Raw genomic sequence first — 15,451 nt, forward strand, 5'->3', positions numbered from 1 at the left:
AGTGACATAAAAGTGCTGCTGTAGTTACAGTAGCAGCTTTAACTACACAACTATGAGGGGTTTTCATCTTATGATGAGTTTCACATACTGTATGTAGCGGTCTCTTGGGTAGAACATACCAGAAAAATCAAGCCTGTGTCCTAGATACCAAGTGACACATCCTCCCTCTAGCACCAGAGGGAGGCCACTTAATCAGGTTATGATGTTAGTTCAGCCACTTTGCCACAAGGAGAGGAGAACAGAACGGGACTTTTTGAGACAATCATGTGGTGTCATTGTTAAGGTGGTGACTGGTGTGAAAGTTGGGCTGCACTGATTGGTTCCTATTTGGAAAGCTGCCTTGGAGTGCTGTCAGAAAATCAGTTAGATACTTCCTACAAATGAGCTAATCAACAAAATCATAAGACAGTTTGACTGCAGGAAGGTCCTTTAATATTTTGTGTACAAAGCCAGTTGGCCAATTATATGAGAGAGGTGCTACAAAAATCTGTGGTTTCTCTCTAATTACTGCTTGTAGTCTGATAATGAAATGTAATGATCATTTTCACAGTCTAGTGCATGTTGGTTACCAATCCGATATATTACCATGCATTTAAGAGATGTCCAAGAAACATGAGTGGTCAGATGATCAGACAGGTTGGTCAACCATATTTGAAAGAGAAAACAAAGGCCAGCGGTAAACTGTTGTAAATATCCATCAAAGATCTACTGTACTTAACATAGTCATGTGCACTCATGATGTTCCTGTCCAATGAGAGAGGCCCATTTAGCGACATGACAAGAGTGCGCTCACTTTATTACCTCCAAATAAAGTGATAGCTAATCTGGCTAAACCATTAGCTTGTTTGCATCCTGTATAATCATCTGATCGCTCGTATTTCTTGTACCGTTGGACCTAATATTAGCGAACTTGCTGCGTTCCAAGAGTAGGTCACCATAACTTATAGAACCGATATGAAATTAAAATCCAATTTGAAACAAACTGTGGTTTCCCTTGAAGTTCCAAGCAGCAAAAAACCTTAAAATTTGTAAACACCTGGCTAGCTACCAAATGTTTTCATCCCACATCAGATAACGTTAGAATCTATAATAAAAATATAACTCATTCATTCTAGATTAAACTAAGAAATGTTGCTTGCAATAATTAAAATCACAGTGTATTCTAGAGTATAGCCAAGGTACCCTGTGGAGTTGATCACTAGTGGTGCTAGCGAGCAATGTTTTGAACAGCAGTCCCCTGTTTTGTTTGTTCTCGTGTGCTACCAGCATGCACACAAGGATACGCATGTACGCGCTGAAGCACGCAGCTGATGTAATTCACACTCATGCCGATGATTTCATGATATTCCACTCATTGGCAGTTGGTGGCAGTAACATGCCAAGAAATCTAACAATGTGTCAGCAAAAGCTGAAAAAAAATTGTCCAACAACAGTAAACAAGTATAAGGGTAACTTAACAATATTTAGGCCATTTGTCTCTTTCTTATGGTGGCGTATATATAATAATAAATCATATATATACAGTGGTGTGCAAAAGTGTTTGCCCCCTTCCTGATTTCTTATTTTTTTGCATGTTTGTCACACTTAAATGTTTCAGATCATCAAACAAATTTAAATATTAGTCAAAGATAACACAAGTAAACACAAAATGCAGTTTTTAAATGAAGGTTGTTATTATTAAGGGGGAAAAAAAATCCAAACCTACATGGCCCTGTGTGAAAAAGTGATTGCCCCCCCTGTTAAAACATAACTTAACTGTGGTTTATCACAGTTCAATTTCTCTAGCCACACTCAGGCCTGATTACTGCCACAACTGTTCTCAATCAAGAAATCACTTAAATAGGACCTGCCTTACAAAGTGAAGTAGACCAAAAGATCTTCAAAATCTAGACATCATGCCGAGATCCAAAGAAATTCAGGAACAAATGAGAAAGAAAGTAATTGAGATCTATCAGTCTGGAAAAGGTTATAAAGCCATTTCTAAAGCTTTGGGACTCCAGCAAACCACAGTGAGAGCCATTATCCACAAATGGAGAAAACATGGAACAGTGGTGAACCTTCCCAGGAGTGGCCGGCTGACCAAAATTACCCCAAGAGCGCAGCGACGACTCATCCAAGAGGTCACAAAAGACCCCACAACAATATCCAAAGAACTGGAGGCCTCACTTGCCTCAGTTAAGGTCAGTGTTGACCTTAACTGAGGCAAGTGAGGCCTGTTAATGACTTCACCATAAGAAAGAGACTGGGCAAAAATGGCCTGCATGAGGTCCAAGACGAAAACCACTGCTGAGCAAAAAGAACATCAAGGCTTCTCTCATTTCTGTCAGAAAACATCTTGATGATCCCCAAGACTTTTGGGAAAATACTCTGTGGACTGACGAGACAAAAGTTGAACTTTTTGGAAGGTGTGTGCCCCATTACATCTGGTGTAAAAGTAACACCGCATTTCAGAAAAAGAACATCATACCAACAGTAAAATATGGTGGTGGTAGTGTGATGGTCTGGGGCTGTTTTGCTGCTTCAGGACCTGGAAGACTTGCTGTGATAAATGGAACCATGAATTCTGCTGTCTACCAAAAACTCCTGAAGGAGAATGTCCGACCATCTGTTCATGACCTCAAGCTGAAGCAAACTTGGGTTCTGCAGCAGGACAGTGATCCAAAACACACCAGCAAGTCCACCTCTGAATGGCTGAAGAAGAACAAAATGAAGACTTTGGAGTGGCCTAGTCAAAGTCCTGACCTGAATCCTATTTAGATGCTGTGGCATGACCTTAAAAAGCAGTTCATGCTCGAAAACCCTCCAATGTGGCTGAATTACAACAATTCTGCAAAGATGAGTGGGCCAAAATTCCTCCACAGCACTGTAAAAGACTCATTGCAAGTTATCGTAAATGCTTGATTGCAGTTGTTGCTGCTAAGGGTGGCCCAACCAGTTATTAGGTTTAGGGGGCAATCACTATTTCACACAGGGCCATGTAGGTTTGGATTTTGTTTTCCCTTAATAATAACAACCTTCATTTAAAAACTGCATACTTTTGTGTTTACTTGTGTTATCTTTGACTAATATTTCAATTTGTTTGATGATCTGAAACATTTAAGTATGACAAACATGCAAAAAAATAAGAAATCAGGAAGGGGGCAAACACTTTTGCACACCACTGTATATATTCTGAAATGGTGTGTTTACTCAAAATCTTTAAAATGTGTTTCTGCAACGTTGTTGTTGTGTTGCTTGAAATACTTTCTGTTTTGTTCATTTATTTCCTGAGATGTCAACTTTTCAACTATAAGTTTTACTAAAACACTGTTTTCTGAAAGTTTTTTTGCTCAAATTTGGTGTTTTCTGATATATTTTCTTTTTTTTGTTGTAGTTAATTTGTTGTCTGAGATGTCAACTTTTCTACATTTTATGAAATGTCAAGTTTTCTAAAATGCTGAAATGTCTATAATGTTTTTTAAATGTATTTTCTGAGATATCAACTTTGCTTAATACATTTTCTGAGCCACTGCAAGTAATGTCCTAAAAATCACATTTGCCTCTCACAATCTTGTAAACTGGAGCTCATTAGATGCACAGTGGTAATGCCTCATTCACATCATGTGACCATTATCGAAATGACCGGTTTCTAGTTGTAAATACCGTTCATATCAACATCCGAGTCATAACTATGACAAGGAAACACAGATTTGTCTGCAAGCTCTGATATATCATATTTTGCGCGAAATGATAAGTGCCTGAACACCAAACATGGATCCCTCATGTTAGCCAAAGTTCAAGGTAATTAAATGCTAATTCAATGCATTTAGTGCTATATTGGTGAATGATTTCCACTACAAGTGTGTGTGCATGTGTGTGTTTTTCAGGAAAGCAGCCATATAGAGTTGCTATACTGGCACTTTCTTGCTGATTCAGTGGTGTGGCGTTGTGTTACATGACTGCTTCCTCTGACCCTGAAGGACAACATCTGCCTGTGTGTGTGTGTGTGTGTGTGTCACTATGTGTATTTATGGCTGTGTATTGAATAATCCATGCATTGGTGGGAACAAATTTTCATGTGGGTGTGTAAGTGTGTATTGTTAAACGAATAAATGTTAATTTACCGCGGTTACCTGGAGTTCCCGCGATTCCTCCTCTGCAGCGGAGGCGTGATATGACAAGACCTGGAACACAGACACATACAAAAAAAGACAAGGTTTGCAGACTTATGGGTCATATCAGGTTTTCTGTAGAAAACACACACACATACAACTGCTCTCTGACATGCATTATATTTTTTACGTTTAAAGGGTGACATTAATTGAAACACAATGAACATGAGGCTTTGCAGGGCCGTTGCACAGAGTGTGCATAGGACCAGGGGGAAAGATGAGGGGTGAAAATAAAGCTGAATAGACTTTTTCACAGCACATATTTCAACTTGTCAAACAGAACAAATATTATTAAATGCTACATAGCATTGCAATAGTTGCTGGACCAGAGCCATCGTTAATGTTATTAATATCAACTGTGCTTCTTCTTCACAATGTCTGCTGAAAAAGATCTATGAATCTGACTCATTTGGGAATGATAAAGAAACAACAGTGCTCTGATGCTAGCAAGGCTGTCTAAATAACAAGTAAAGCTCAAGTTGAACAGGCTTTTGACAGGGAAGCAAAGAAAAAGTGGTTGTGCTCATCAATCAAACATGTCAGTCAAATCCAAAATATGAAGAAGCCATAATGCTCCGGAATTCCTTGTCAATATAGCAAGAGAGCCTTGTGTTTTTTGTGTCTAAAAAAACAAAGGACACAAGATAGTGACAGTTTGGGAATTTCATTTTCAGAACAGACTGTAATAAGGGAAGGGAAAATAATGAGTGAAGAGAGTTCACAGTTCATGATATTTCAATTACATCCTTCTTGACTCATTCGGATGGCAGATGCTAACTGCTCATCACTCAACAACAACACTTCAACATGTGGGCTGGGGGAAGCCAGGATCGAACCACTACCCTTCCGATTGGTGGACAACCTGCTCTACCACCAAGCCACAGCCGCCCACAAAGCTCACTAAACTTATTGTAAATATAGTGTTAGCTCTACATGCGGATTTAAGAATTTACACACCTAGACAACTACTGTGAAACAACACAAATTTGTCAGAGATTTCACCATACTGTTTATAACGTGGTATCTATCCCTTTAATATCTCTGGGTGTATTAGACTATTGTGGGCAATGTTACAAATCAGTGAGCAGGACTACTTTATGGAAATACTGGATTTTTATGATTTTTGCTTCAGGTCTTTTTCATGGAAGACATTTTCACATGTCACAGGTGTAAATAATAGATAGATAGATAGATAGATAGATAGATAGATAGATAGATAGATAGATAGATAGATAGATAGATAGATAGATAGATAGATAGATAGATAGATAGATAGATAGATAGATAGATAGATAGATAGATAGATAGATAGATAGATAGATATGACATGATGGAAAATTTTATCCATACTGTGCACTCCTACTAACATAACATAAAAATGTTGTGTGATCAAAGCCTCCCCACAATGGTGATGATGCCTGTTTTTCAACTTTAGTCTAAAAAGCACAATTTAGCCTAGTTTCTTCAAAGCTACATTTGTCGCTATTTTGATGTCTGATGCTTGGTAACACAATAATGTAACTTTTTTAGAGTTGAGTTGAAAACCAGAGACCGTTGCCAGTCTTCAGTCACTCACTATGTGTCCTTAGAGTAGTAGTAGTAGAAAGTATATTAAAGCCAGTCATTGAAGTACTGAAGATATTTTCTAACAGCTATTTACACTTTCCATGACAGCGTATTGGTATGAAGGACAACCAAGCTACCATGCCTTGAGCCAGAGCTGGCATAGAACCTATCACTTGATGTTGTATTCAGATGGGATAGCACGGAGCTAGCATTTCCATTTAAAATTGTCCCCTTTTTTTGTTAATTCTTCTCTCTACTTTTTAAGCTACAGCAGCCACATACAGCTGAACTGAGACACAGTGGCAGAGTGAACAGACGAAGGATACAACGGTCCAGACCAGTTGGAGTGAGGCCTGGTTGAACTGTGTAAAGTGGAGGTGGGTGTCAGCTGCAGCCGAGAGGAGACGTCACCTCTGACACCCTGAAGCTGACAGCTCCACTGCTGAGAACACACACTGAAAACAGCAAGTGCATACGGTGTGTATGCATGTGTGTGACTGAAAGTAGGACAGGGGCATCACATGAGACTGAATAGAAGGTGTAAAAGTCAATTGTGAACGTGTGTGGGCTCAGTTATAATGAATTTGTGCTGAAGGCAGGAAAGTGTCAAGAAACAGCTTGAAAAATCCTCCTGAATCTCCTCATCACTGTCACTCACACACCCACATATAGCTCTATCAGAGATGCTTTCACACACACTGTACTTTTCTATACTTTTATACTTGTGAGGACCCTAACTACCATAATGCACCTAATCTTAACTATAACATCTAAATGCCTAACCCCAAATCTTACTGTAACCAAGTCTCTGAAGATGTGAGAAATGTCTTAATTTTCTAAAAATATCCTCACTGTTAAGGTCTAAAATTCAAACTGATTCCTCACAAAGATAGAAGTACAAAAGCACATGCGCTGAGTTATGAAATTACATATTTTTGGTTTCAGTGTTACATATTATCATAACATATTTGTTATATATTTTTGTTATTGATCAATACTACTTTTCTGTCTATATGAAACCCTCCAACTAAACTAATTCTGAGAAGACATTGTGTTTACATAGAAATGATCAAATCAAAAGGTATTTGATTACAGCTACCAAATACAAGATGCAAATGTATGTGATCGCTAAAGAAAATGCACACGCTTGTCAAAGAAATGTGATTGCTGAGAGCTGCACATTGTGATAAAATGTCAAAGACGTAGCAGCAAGCATGAAGAGCAGATAAAGTGTTAGGAAACTACTGAAACAAAGAAAACGATATTCTATTGTATCAATTACTTCCTAGGCTGCTCACACACACACGGAAATGAAAGCAAAAGAATTTTAAACTTACAACTAAGACAAAAGAAACACCAGGCAAATTCTGCCGAAGCAGCAGAGGTACTCTTAGCAGGTCAGAAATGTGTTACTATGTTGATACCGTTGATTGTTATCCGGCTCGTAGTTTTAATCAACAGTCAGCTGCTGTTGCTGCTGCAAGTGGACGCTGTGGTTGAACTCAGTCTGCTTGCATCTCCTAGCCAGTGTGTGGTAACACTACACGTTTCACATTTTTGATTTTTCAATCAAACAACTCATAGGAAATGAGTAGGAACTATTCCCACATCGAGGAGCAGATTGACCGTGGCTCTCGTTTCAGACAATACCTCTTTGACATGTTGTCAACACAAATTTGACATTATAAGCTTCATAAGGATAAGAATTATTGCAAAGCCGTTGTATTGGATCATATTAGATTATACAGGTCTACTATAAACTGGTAACTCAGTGAGGTATTAGCATTTCAACAGGTAACATGTTATATATTGCACAATACAGTTTTTTATTTTATACTTTAATTTAAAGTCAACTATTTTCATCAACTTATGTTTTAGCATTGTGTTCTTTTTCATTGAATATTTTTATTAATCTTAGAAGCCAAACTGACCCTCTGATGTCTCCCAACTCCACACTGACTAATTGTCTTCTTAATGCTTTGTAAGATGTGGTATTTGCCATGCTGATGGCAGTTCCTTGTTGGGGAGTTGTAGGGGTGTGCTGCCAGTTAAATTAACCTAGTTTAATTCTGTTTATTTTTTGTTAGGGAGCTGAGTAATTGTAATAAGGTTTATTTAATTTTATCAGGTTGTATCTTTTTAGGTCATACGTTTTTCTGTGTTAGTTATGCTAATCCTTTAAAAACATCCTATAAAAACTATAAATAAACTGTTTCACACATCTCTAAAAATAAGCAAATCAGTCTTTGTAGTCTGTTTCTAAAAGTTGGAGAAGAGTTGTTGTGCTTAATCCTTCTTTAGAATGGGTAAGACATTTATTAGACCAGAAAACTGAGCAACCTCCCCCTAAAATATGACAAACTCTCCTTATAAAACAGAGGTCTCTAATAATGGTTCTCTTTCAGTTGAGGTAAATTAAGGCCAATTTGAGAATTTAGTATTTCACTGACACCCTGTCACAGATACGCCAGGCTCCACCGTCTGTTAATTACACACACCTGCTCCCTATCATACTCCTGTTCCCCACCTAATCAGCACCTAATCGCAGCCAGCATAAAAGCTCAGCACTCACCTCAACCAGTTGTCCGACCTCGTTGAACTAAGGACTCCAGATGAGAGTCTTCATTCTACTCCAGTGTATTTCCACTCCAGCGTTCTTCCACTCCAGCGTGTCTTCACCCCAGTGTGGTCCTACCCCAGCATGTTACCCACTCCATCCTACTCCTGCATGGTTCCCCCTCCATTCTACTCCAGCGGACTCCCCACTCCATCCTACACCAGCGAGGTATCCACTCCATTCCACTCCAGCAGGATTCCCCTTTTCTGTACCTACGTACCTGTCTACTCTGGCTGTAATCCAATAAACATACATCTGTTTCCATATCAGTGTCTCCCAACTATCTGTCCTTAACAGAAGGTCGGACCCTTACCGAAAGAATTACAGCCCAAGCTCCACGGACCCCGTTGAAGAGTGGGTGGATTGTCTCCAGCGATACTCTCCACCAATCCACCCACACCATCTCCAGCCATCACTTTTGTCACTTCCGCAGTCACTCAGTCACCACCGGTTACCCCATGCCCAGGGCCAGACCAGCGCTCTTCTTTGGCTCGGTGGAGGACTGCAACGGCATCCTGTGGCTGTATCCATTGGTGCTAGATAAGCAGTCCACGGTTCGAGGTGGCTCGAGGTGGTCCACGCAGTCACCAGATTGCACTCCGGTCTGCCAGTCATCAGTCGACACTCCAGCCTGCCAATCATCAGCCTGCACCCTGGCCCACCAGTCACCAGCCTACACCCTGACCTGCCAGTCATCAGCCTGCACCCCAGCCTGCCAGTCATCAGCCTACTAACCAGCGACTTGCCTGTACCGCTGCTCAGCCGCCCAGCTGCTCGCCTGCACCGCTGCCCAGCTGCTCGCCAGCTCCACTGCGGCCTCCAGTTCCTGCGCCGTGGCGATCATCCATCTCTGCTGGCCCACAGCAGCTCCCCGTTCCCGGACTCCCTGCTGGATCGCAGCCGCTCCCCGCTCCCGGACTCCCTGCTGGATTGCAGTCGCCTCTTTTCCCGGCTGGATCGCAGCCGCTCCCTGTTCCCGGACTCCCTGCTGGATAGCAGTCGCCTCTTTTCCTGGCTGGATCGCAGCTGCTCCCTGTTCTCGGACTCCCAGCTGGATCGCAGCCGCTCCCTGCTCCGCTCCCGGACTCCCTGCTGGATCGCAGTTGCCTCTTTTCCTGGCTGGATCGCAGCAGCACAAATCCTTCGTTACCGCAGGATTGCAGCAGCAGCCATCTCTAGTCACCGTTGGATCACAGCTGCCTCCTGCCCCGGTGGGACCGCAGCACGCCGCTGAACCGTCTGCTGGACCACAGCACGCCGCTGAACTGTCAGCTGGTTCGCAGCAGCAGCAGGACCCTCCTTCTCTGCTGGTGTGGCAGTCTCCGGATTCCCGGACATCACTGGTCCTACCTGTCCTTCTGTCCCGTCGCCGGCTCCCTGTCCGGCTGTCCTGTCTAACCTGATCTGGTTTTCTGGCCTCCAGAAGGGTTCTGCTTTCGCCGCCGGCCTCCAGAGGATCTCCATCTTCGCCACCGGCCTCCAGAGGGGTTTCGCCTTCACCGCCGGTCTCCAGGGACCCTCAGCCTTCGCCGCCGGCATGCCACCAGGACTCTAGATGGTTTTGATCTTTGTCACGGACCTCATGCAGTGAGTCCCCACATGTCCAGCTCCTGGACCGTCTGCCCAAACTCCTCAGTTCGGCACAAGTCCAGCCCCCGGGTCGTCTGCCCGAGGTCCTCAGCTCCACCCAGTTCCAGCCCCCGGGACGACCGCCCGAGGCTCCCAGCTCCACACCTGTCCAGGCCCCGGGTCGTCCGTCTGAGGCGCCCAGCTCCACACCTGTCCAGGCCCCAGGTCGTCCATCCGAGGCGCCCAGCTCTGCACATGCCCAACCCCCGGGCCGACCGCCCAGATCAACCTGCTCCCCGTGGAAGAGGTCGACCACCACGTCAGCTGGGTTTTTCGGCCAGGAAAAGGAGGGGGGGTAATGTCACGGATACGCCAGGCTCCACCGTCTGTTAATCACACACACCTGCTCCCTATCACACTCCTGTTCCCCATCAGCACATAATCACAGCCAGCATAAAAGCTCAGCACTCACCTCAGCCAGTTGTCCGACCTTGTTGAACTAAGGACTCCACATGAGGTCCTTCATCCTACTCCAGGATATTTCCACTCCAGCGTTCTTCCACTCCAGCGTGTCTTCACCCCAGCATGGTCCTACCCCAGCGTACTCCCCACTCCATCCTACACCAGCGAGGTATCCACTCCATTCCACTCCGGTGGGATTCCCCTTTTCCGTACTTGCGTACCTGTCTGCTCTGGCTGTAATCCAATAAACATACATCTGTTTCCATATCGGTGTCTCCTGACTATCTGTCCGTAACACACCCCACCTAATAAAGAAATATGTGATGCAATAAATTCTAGCCCTCAGGTACCAAGAATTATTTGAAACTATACTGACCTGGTTTGGTCAGTACCCAGGTCAGTATGGATCACAGGAGGTACTGAAATCAAAGTTTCAAGATGCATTTTAAGTAAGAATATGTAGTGTGTGTGTGTGCATGAGACTGACCTCCAGAGTGACCTCTTGCTTGGCCATGGCTCTCTCCACTGTTTCGTACATCTGTGTGTTCTGGATGCCAAGACCGCAGAAGATGGCAAATGCCACCAGGAACTGCTCATCGTTCCTGTTGAAGGCCTTCACACTGCCTGATGCTTCATCCATCTTGTTCACCAACTGACATACACCTACATATACACACACAGGAGCAGACATATAGGTTGTATTTTTGACATGAGAAGTTCAGTACACATTATGCTTGGCTATCAGGTGGTTTAAGTTGTGGAAACACTTTGGTTTGTGACTGATAACAAAAATTACCCTAACCCTTGTTTCCTTTACAAAAATGATGACTGATTTTTGTGTTTTCTTTTTATTCCAATGTTCAGGAACGACAAACAAGTAAACAGCAAAAAGAAAACATTTTTCAAAATGTTACATCATAACTCATGAAACTTTGAGCTATCAAAAAAAAACATGTATGATGTTGTGAATACCACATGAGTCGTAAATTAAAATGGACACTTCTCGTAAAGAGGTTCAAACAACACCCTAGTTAAAGGTGTTCAGTAAATGGTAGTAGTGGTTCAGGTGCTCCATGTTAATGTGTTAGCCAAGGCTGGATTATCAGCCAAGCAAAGCGAGAAGCTGCTCTGAGACCCCAGTAGTCAAGCTCTGGAATTTCTGTGTGTCTGGTTGGTACTAAGTTAAATGAAAGTTTGAGGACGTTTGAAGACGGTCCCTGTCAAAATCTAGTTTAGAGTCATTCAGTATTTTAATTTTGTGCTTATGTTGAAATTTGGCACCAGGTAGTATTCTAGCATTAAAAAACTGTACACATTGCCAAGAGAGTGGTTGTGTGTTCAGACAAAACACAAGGCAAATTTTAGAGGCAGCGTGATTGCATACAAAGTCAATGGAAAGACGCAAATATTTTATGTATATATTATGAATCTGCTCCATAAAAAGGAGAGTTCTGGAGGCACTATTAACAGAAAGAACTGGCGTTTCTGGCGAGTCTGTCAGGCTGAGGCACACTCCCACACACATGGTTGCTAGCTAGCTTACAGCTAACGCTCAGTTGGGATTTTGGCTGTTTGGGGCAAATAAACACAAAAAGGTCAAGTGGTCAAATTCGAGCTTCGCTTTCTATTGGAACACACCTTGAGAGGAAGGGGGTTGGCAGATTATCCTGGGCCCCCGCCCAGAGCAGAATGATCCAGCCATGGTATTATCACACAGACAGCTGATTATTTCATTTGCGCAGACTTAATTTACTTATTATCTTAAAGGAGAACTTGAAGAACGTCCACAGTTAAATGATAAGATACTTTAAATGGTATGTGCCTAAGGTTAGCAGTTTTGTGTAAGTGACTGTTGACATTATCCTGACACAGAACAGAATATTGCATCACTAATGCTACTAATGTATTCATGAAGCAAAAAATGAGCTAGTCTGAATTAATCTATTAGAAGAGAAGGACACAGAACCTTTCATTGTAATTAATTGAGCTGTTTTGATCTTGTTTGTCACCAGGACTCTTAAAGGTTGGAGGACAGTCTATGAGGACCTGTTTTGTTTGATCACCAAAGAACATCCATGGTCATTAGTCATCTTCATTGCCAACTAATGGAGCTCCTATCAGCTAATTATGATGATGATAATCACTGTGATGGATGGAGTGGCAGGACTATTCATGGACGGATAATAAAAGTGGTAATGCTATGCTGGTTTAATGTGTTCTCAGGCCTACAATTTAAGATTGTTAAAGCCTCTAATCCCTGGTGCTGATGTTACATCACTGCCTTGAAAAGTAACTGGAAAACCACAGAGACAGTTTAAGTACTGAAGCAATCTGGGATCGATGTTCACAGTGATCACCTCACTCTGGGTTCGACCGATATATACAGTATGTTTGCTGAATTGTGAGGCTGACGCCGTCCTTGTCAGTAATGCAAATACAACAGTGTTGAGGAACATTTCACCACTAATTACACAGAACTCTTGTCTGCCTGTGCTGGTGGTCTACACCTGTCTTGCTGTTTTATTTTTTTTTTTAAATCAGTTGAAAACCCATATCAGGCGATGTGAGTTTTCTCCCAACAGATCTTACTGCAGCTAAGATACTGTCATGAACAGATGAAAAAGAGGTGGGTAAACCCAGGTTTAGTACTTAAAAGGGTGCTCCACCTGAGAGAGACAGAGAGAGAGAGAAAGAGAGAGAGTGAAAGAGAGAGATCATACCTATGACTTTGTCCTTCTTGCCATTCCTGATTGGAGTGCAGAGCAAACTCTTTATCTGGGTGCGGGTGTGATCTGGGTTTTCACTCTGTCACAGGACAAGAGGCATAATTACTCACTTTGGGCAATGAAAAGAAAAGAAAAGAAAAGAAAAGAAAAGAAAAGAAAAGAAAACATATACTGACTGTCCAGGGGAAGCGTTGATCCTTGGTGACGTCTGCAATGTTGAGAGGCTGCATGGTGTTTTTAACATACTGGGCGTACATGTAGTTAATCTGACTGACATCACAGTCCCTGAGGAGACACACAACACAAACAACTTCATAACTAACCATGCATAATGAGGTCACCAAGCTTACCTGGATCAACCTCTTAAACCCTGTATGCACAAATTCATGTTGTTTGGACTGTGCTGAAACTGTACTGGTTGTTTGCTTGGGAGGGATGCACTTCCAGTTTTAAAAGACATATAGCTCATGTTCCTATTTGAATGAGTTTGAATGCACTTACTGTAAGCCGCTTTGGACAGAAGTGTCTGACTGTAAATGACTGCAATGTAATATGTAGCCATGTATTGGTCAAACCCAAAAAACTTCATTTTAAATTCTAAAGGAAATCCAAAGATGCCTGAATGTGTTTAAAATGATACACAAGGAATCTAGAATATTTCCATTTGATGTAATGATGCAGTCATAAAAACATGGTGTCTTAGATTTAACTTTTTTACTCATGTAAATATCCCACATCTTAAATGAAATATTGGAGCATACAGATATAGAATACATATTGTAACTGTAAAATTTGAATACTTATACATAATAGTGAGATGGTTAAAGGAACTTAAGTTTAAACCGGCATTTATTTAGTTTTTGGCCAATTGAGGGCAGCGCAATAAACTGTAAACATAACACTGACATATTATCACCTCATAACATTGATACAGCTAACGTGTTAGCAAACAGCTGCCTATTTCCACCTCCAGCAGACACAGAGCAACATGAGCATTCATTTGGAGTTATGTTTGTGTCCACCTGATGAATGTACGTCCAACGTTCACTCTCTCTGTTAGCTCTATTTTGGTCTCCACCAACTCCTGAGAAACATATCTGGCTCTTTAGCTGCTGAATGCTCCACTATGTTCACCTGCTCGTTGCTAAATTTGCTGTTTGCTGCTGAGCAGGTAGTGTACAGTGGGTTTATTACAGCCTTTTCACTGAAAACAGCTGCCTGCTGCCGCTGGAAACAAGGCTGATGAGAGTGCTGAGATTACACAAAAACACTTAAGTTGCAGGTTGTGAAACCAAAACAATTAGCTAAAAGATGCGTCAATGCGTGGGTTTTCTCCAGGTCCCCCGGCTTCCTGCCAGTCAAGACATGCAGCTAAGGTTAACTGGTGACTAAATTGCCCATAGGTCTGACAGGCGACCTGTTGATGGTGTACCCCGCCTCTCGCCCAGTGTCAGCTGGGATCGGATAAGTGGTTATAGATATAGGTAATGGATGCTATAATGCTCTGCAGAACTGAGAGTTGGGTGATAAATCTTTGTGGATTTGTCACTGCAAACCACACCTTTGACATTGCTTGTAGTCATTTTATCCACTGGTTATGTAACTTTACTTTCTCTTACTGATGTTGTGTTTCTGTAGATGACACTCTTTTTGCCATCTGATTAGCCATGGTGGCTATCACTGCTCAAGCTAACTACTGAGTTCAAACTCTTTTGGTTTGAACTCAGGTTTGTCTTCTATGAATCGTTTTTGAAGCAAAAACGATTCATAGAAGACAAACCTACCACAGACCAGGTGTTTTTAACAGCAAATAGCAAGCTGCCATGAGCTGAATATGGATGGAATCACTTTTTCTGGAATCAATCTGTGTAACCAAGGGAAAAAATGGCTTTTTTTAAATTATTCATTGTGATTTGTCACTTTAAGTAACTTTCTTAGAGATGCTTCGAAGATTGATTTTGACTATTCCTTCACACAGCTTTGCCCAGCTGCTTCTTGGTTTCAGTCTAGCAACCATTATAACCCTAAACCTGCTTCCTTAAGCTCCAAGCTTATAGGACTGGATAACCTGCTGGTTAATAAGAAAACTGCAGCAAGGAAGCTGCACCTGAGTCCACCTTGCATCCTGGCTCAGGTCTGAGAGCTGAAGCCGTCAGTCACATCTGTCAGCACTTAATAAGCCTGTTTGTTATCTTTAGTCCAACCACAGTCAGCTATAATACTGCATGATAAATGATGGAAAATGGATATATAAACATAACATGAGGTTAAGGCAAAAGCCAGTGGATTTTGGCTGTAGTGTTGCGGCAGGACGGTGTGTGTGTGTGTGTATGTGTGAGTGAGAGGGAGGGAGGGAATAT

At 42.2% G+C, this 15,451-nt stretch overlaps 1 protein-coding gene across 3 annotated transcripts in view; it reads right to left on the reverse strand.

Annotated features, from left to right (window-relative positions):
* Positions 1–15,451, reverse strand: part of pde5ab (phosphodiesterase 5A, cGMP-specific, b) — a 119,393-nt gene that overhangs the window by 24,649 nt on the left and 79,293 nt on the right. For 2 of the 3 annotated variants that reach the window (XM_044182836.1, XM_044182834.1), the window contains exons 9-12: positions 13,268–13,376; positions 13,086–13,170; positions 10,853–11,028; positions 4,104–4,163 (exon numbers count right to left, since the gene is read on the reverse strand). In XM_044182836.1, the coding sequence (XP_044038771.1) occupies positions 4,104–4,163; positions 10,853–11,028; positions 13,086–13,170; positions 13,268–13,376 (430 nt within the window). The remainder of the gene's footprint in view (positions 1–4,103; positions 4,164–10,852; positions 11,029–13,085; positions 13,171–13,267; positions 13,377–15,451) is intronic. The other variant, XM_044182835.1, reaches the window with a different exon arrangement.

Source organism: Siniperca chuatsi, linkage group LG22, assembly GCF_020085105.1.
Source record: "Siniperca chuatsi isolate FFG_IHB_CAS linkage group LG22, ASM2008510v1, whole genome shotgun sequence".
Taxonomy (NCBI): domain Eukaryota; kingdom Metazoa; phylum Chordata; class Actinopteri; order Centrarchiformes; family Sinipercidae; genus Siniperca; species Siniperca chuatsi.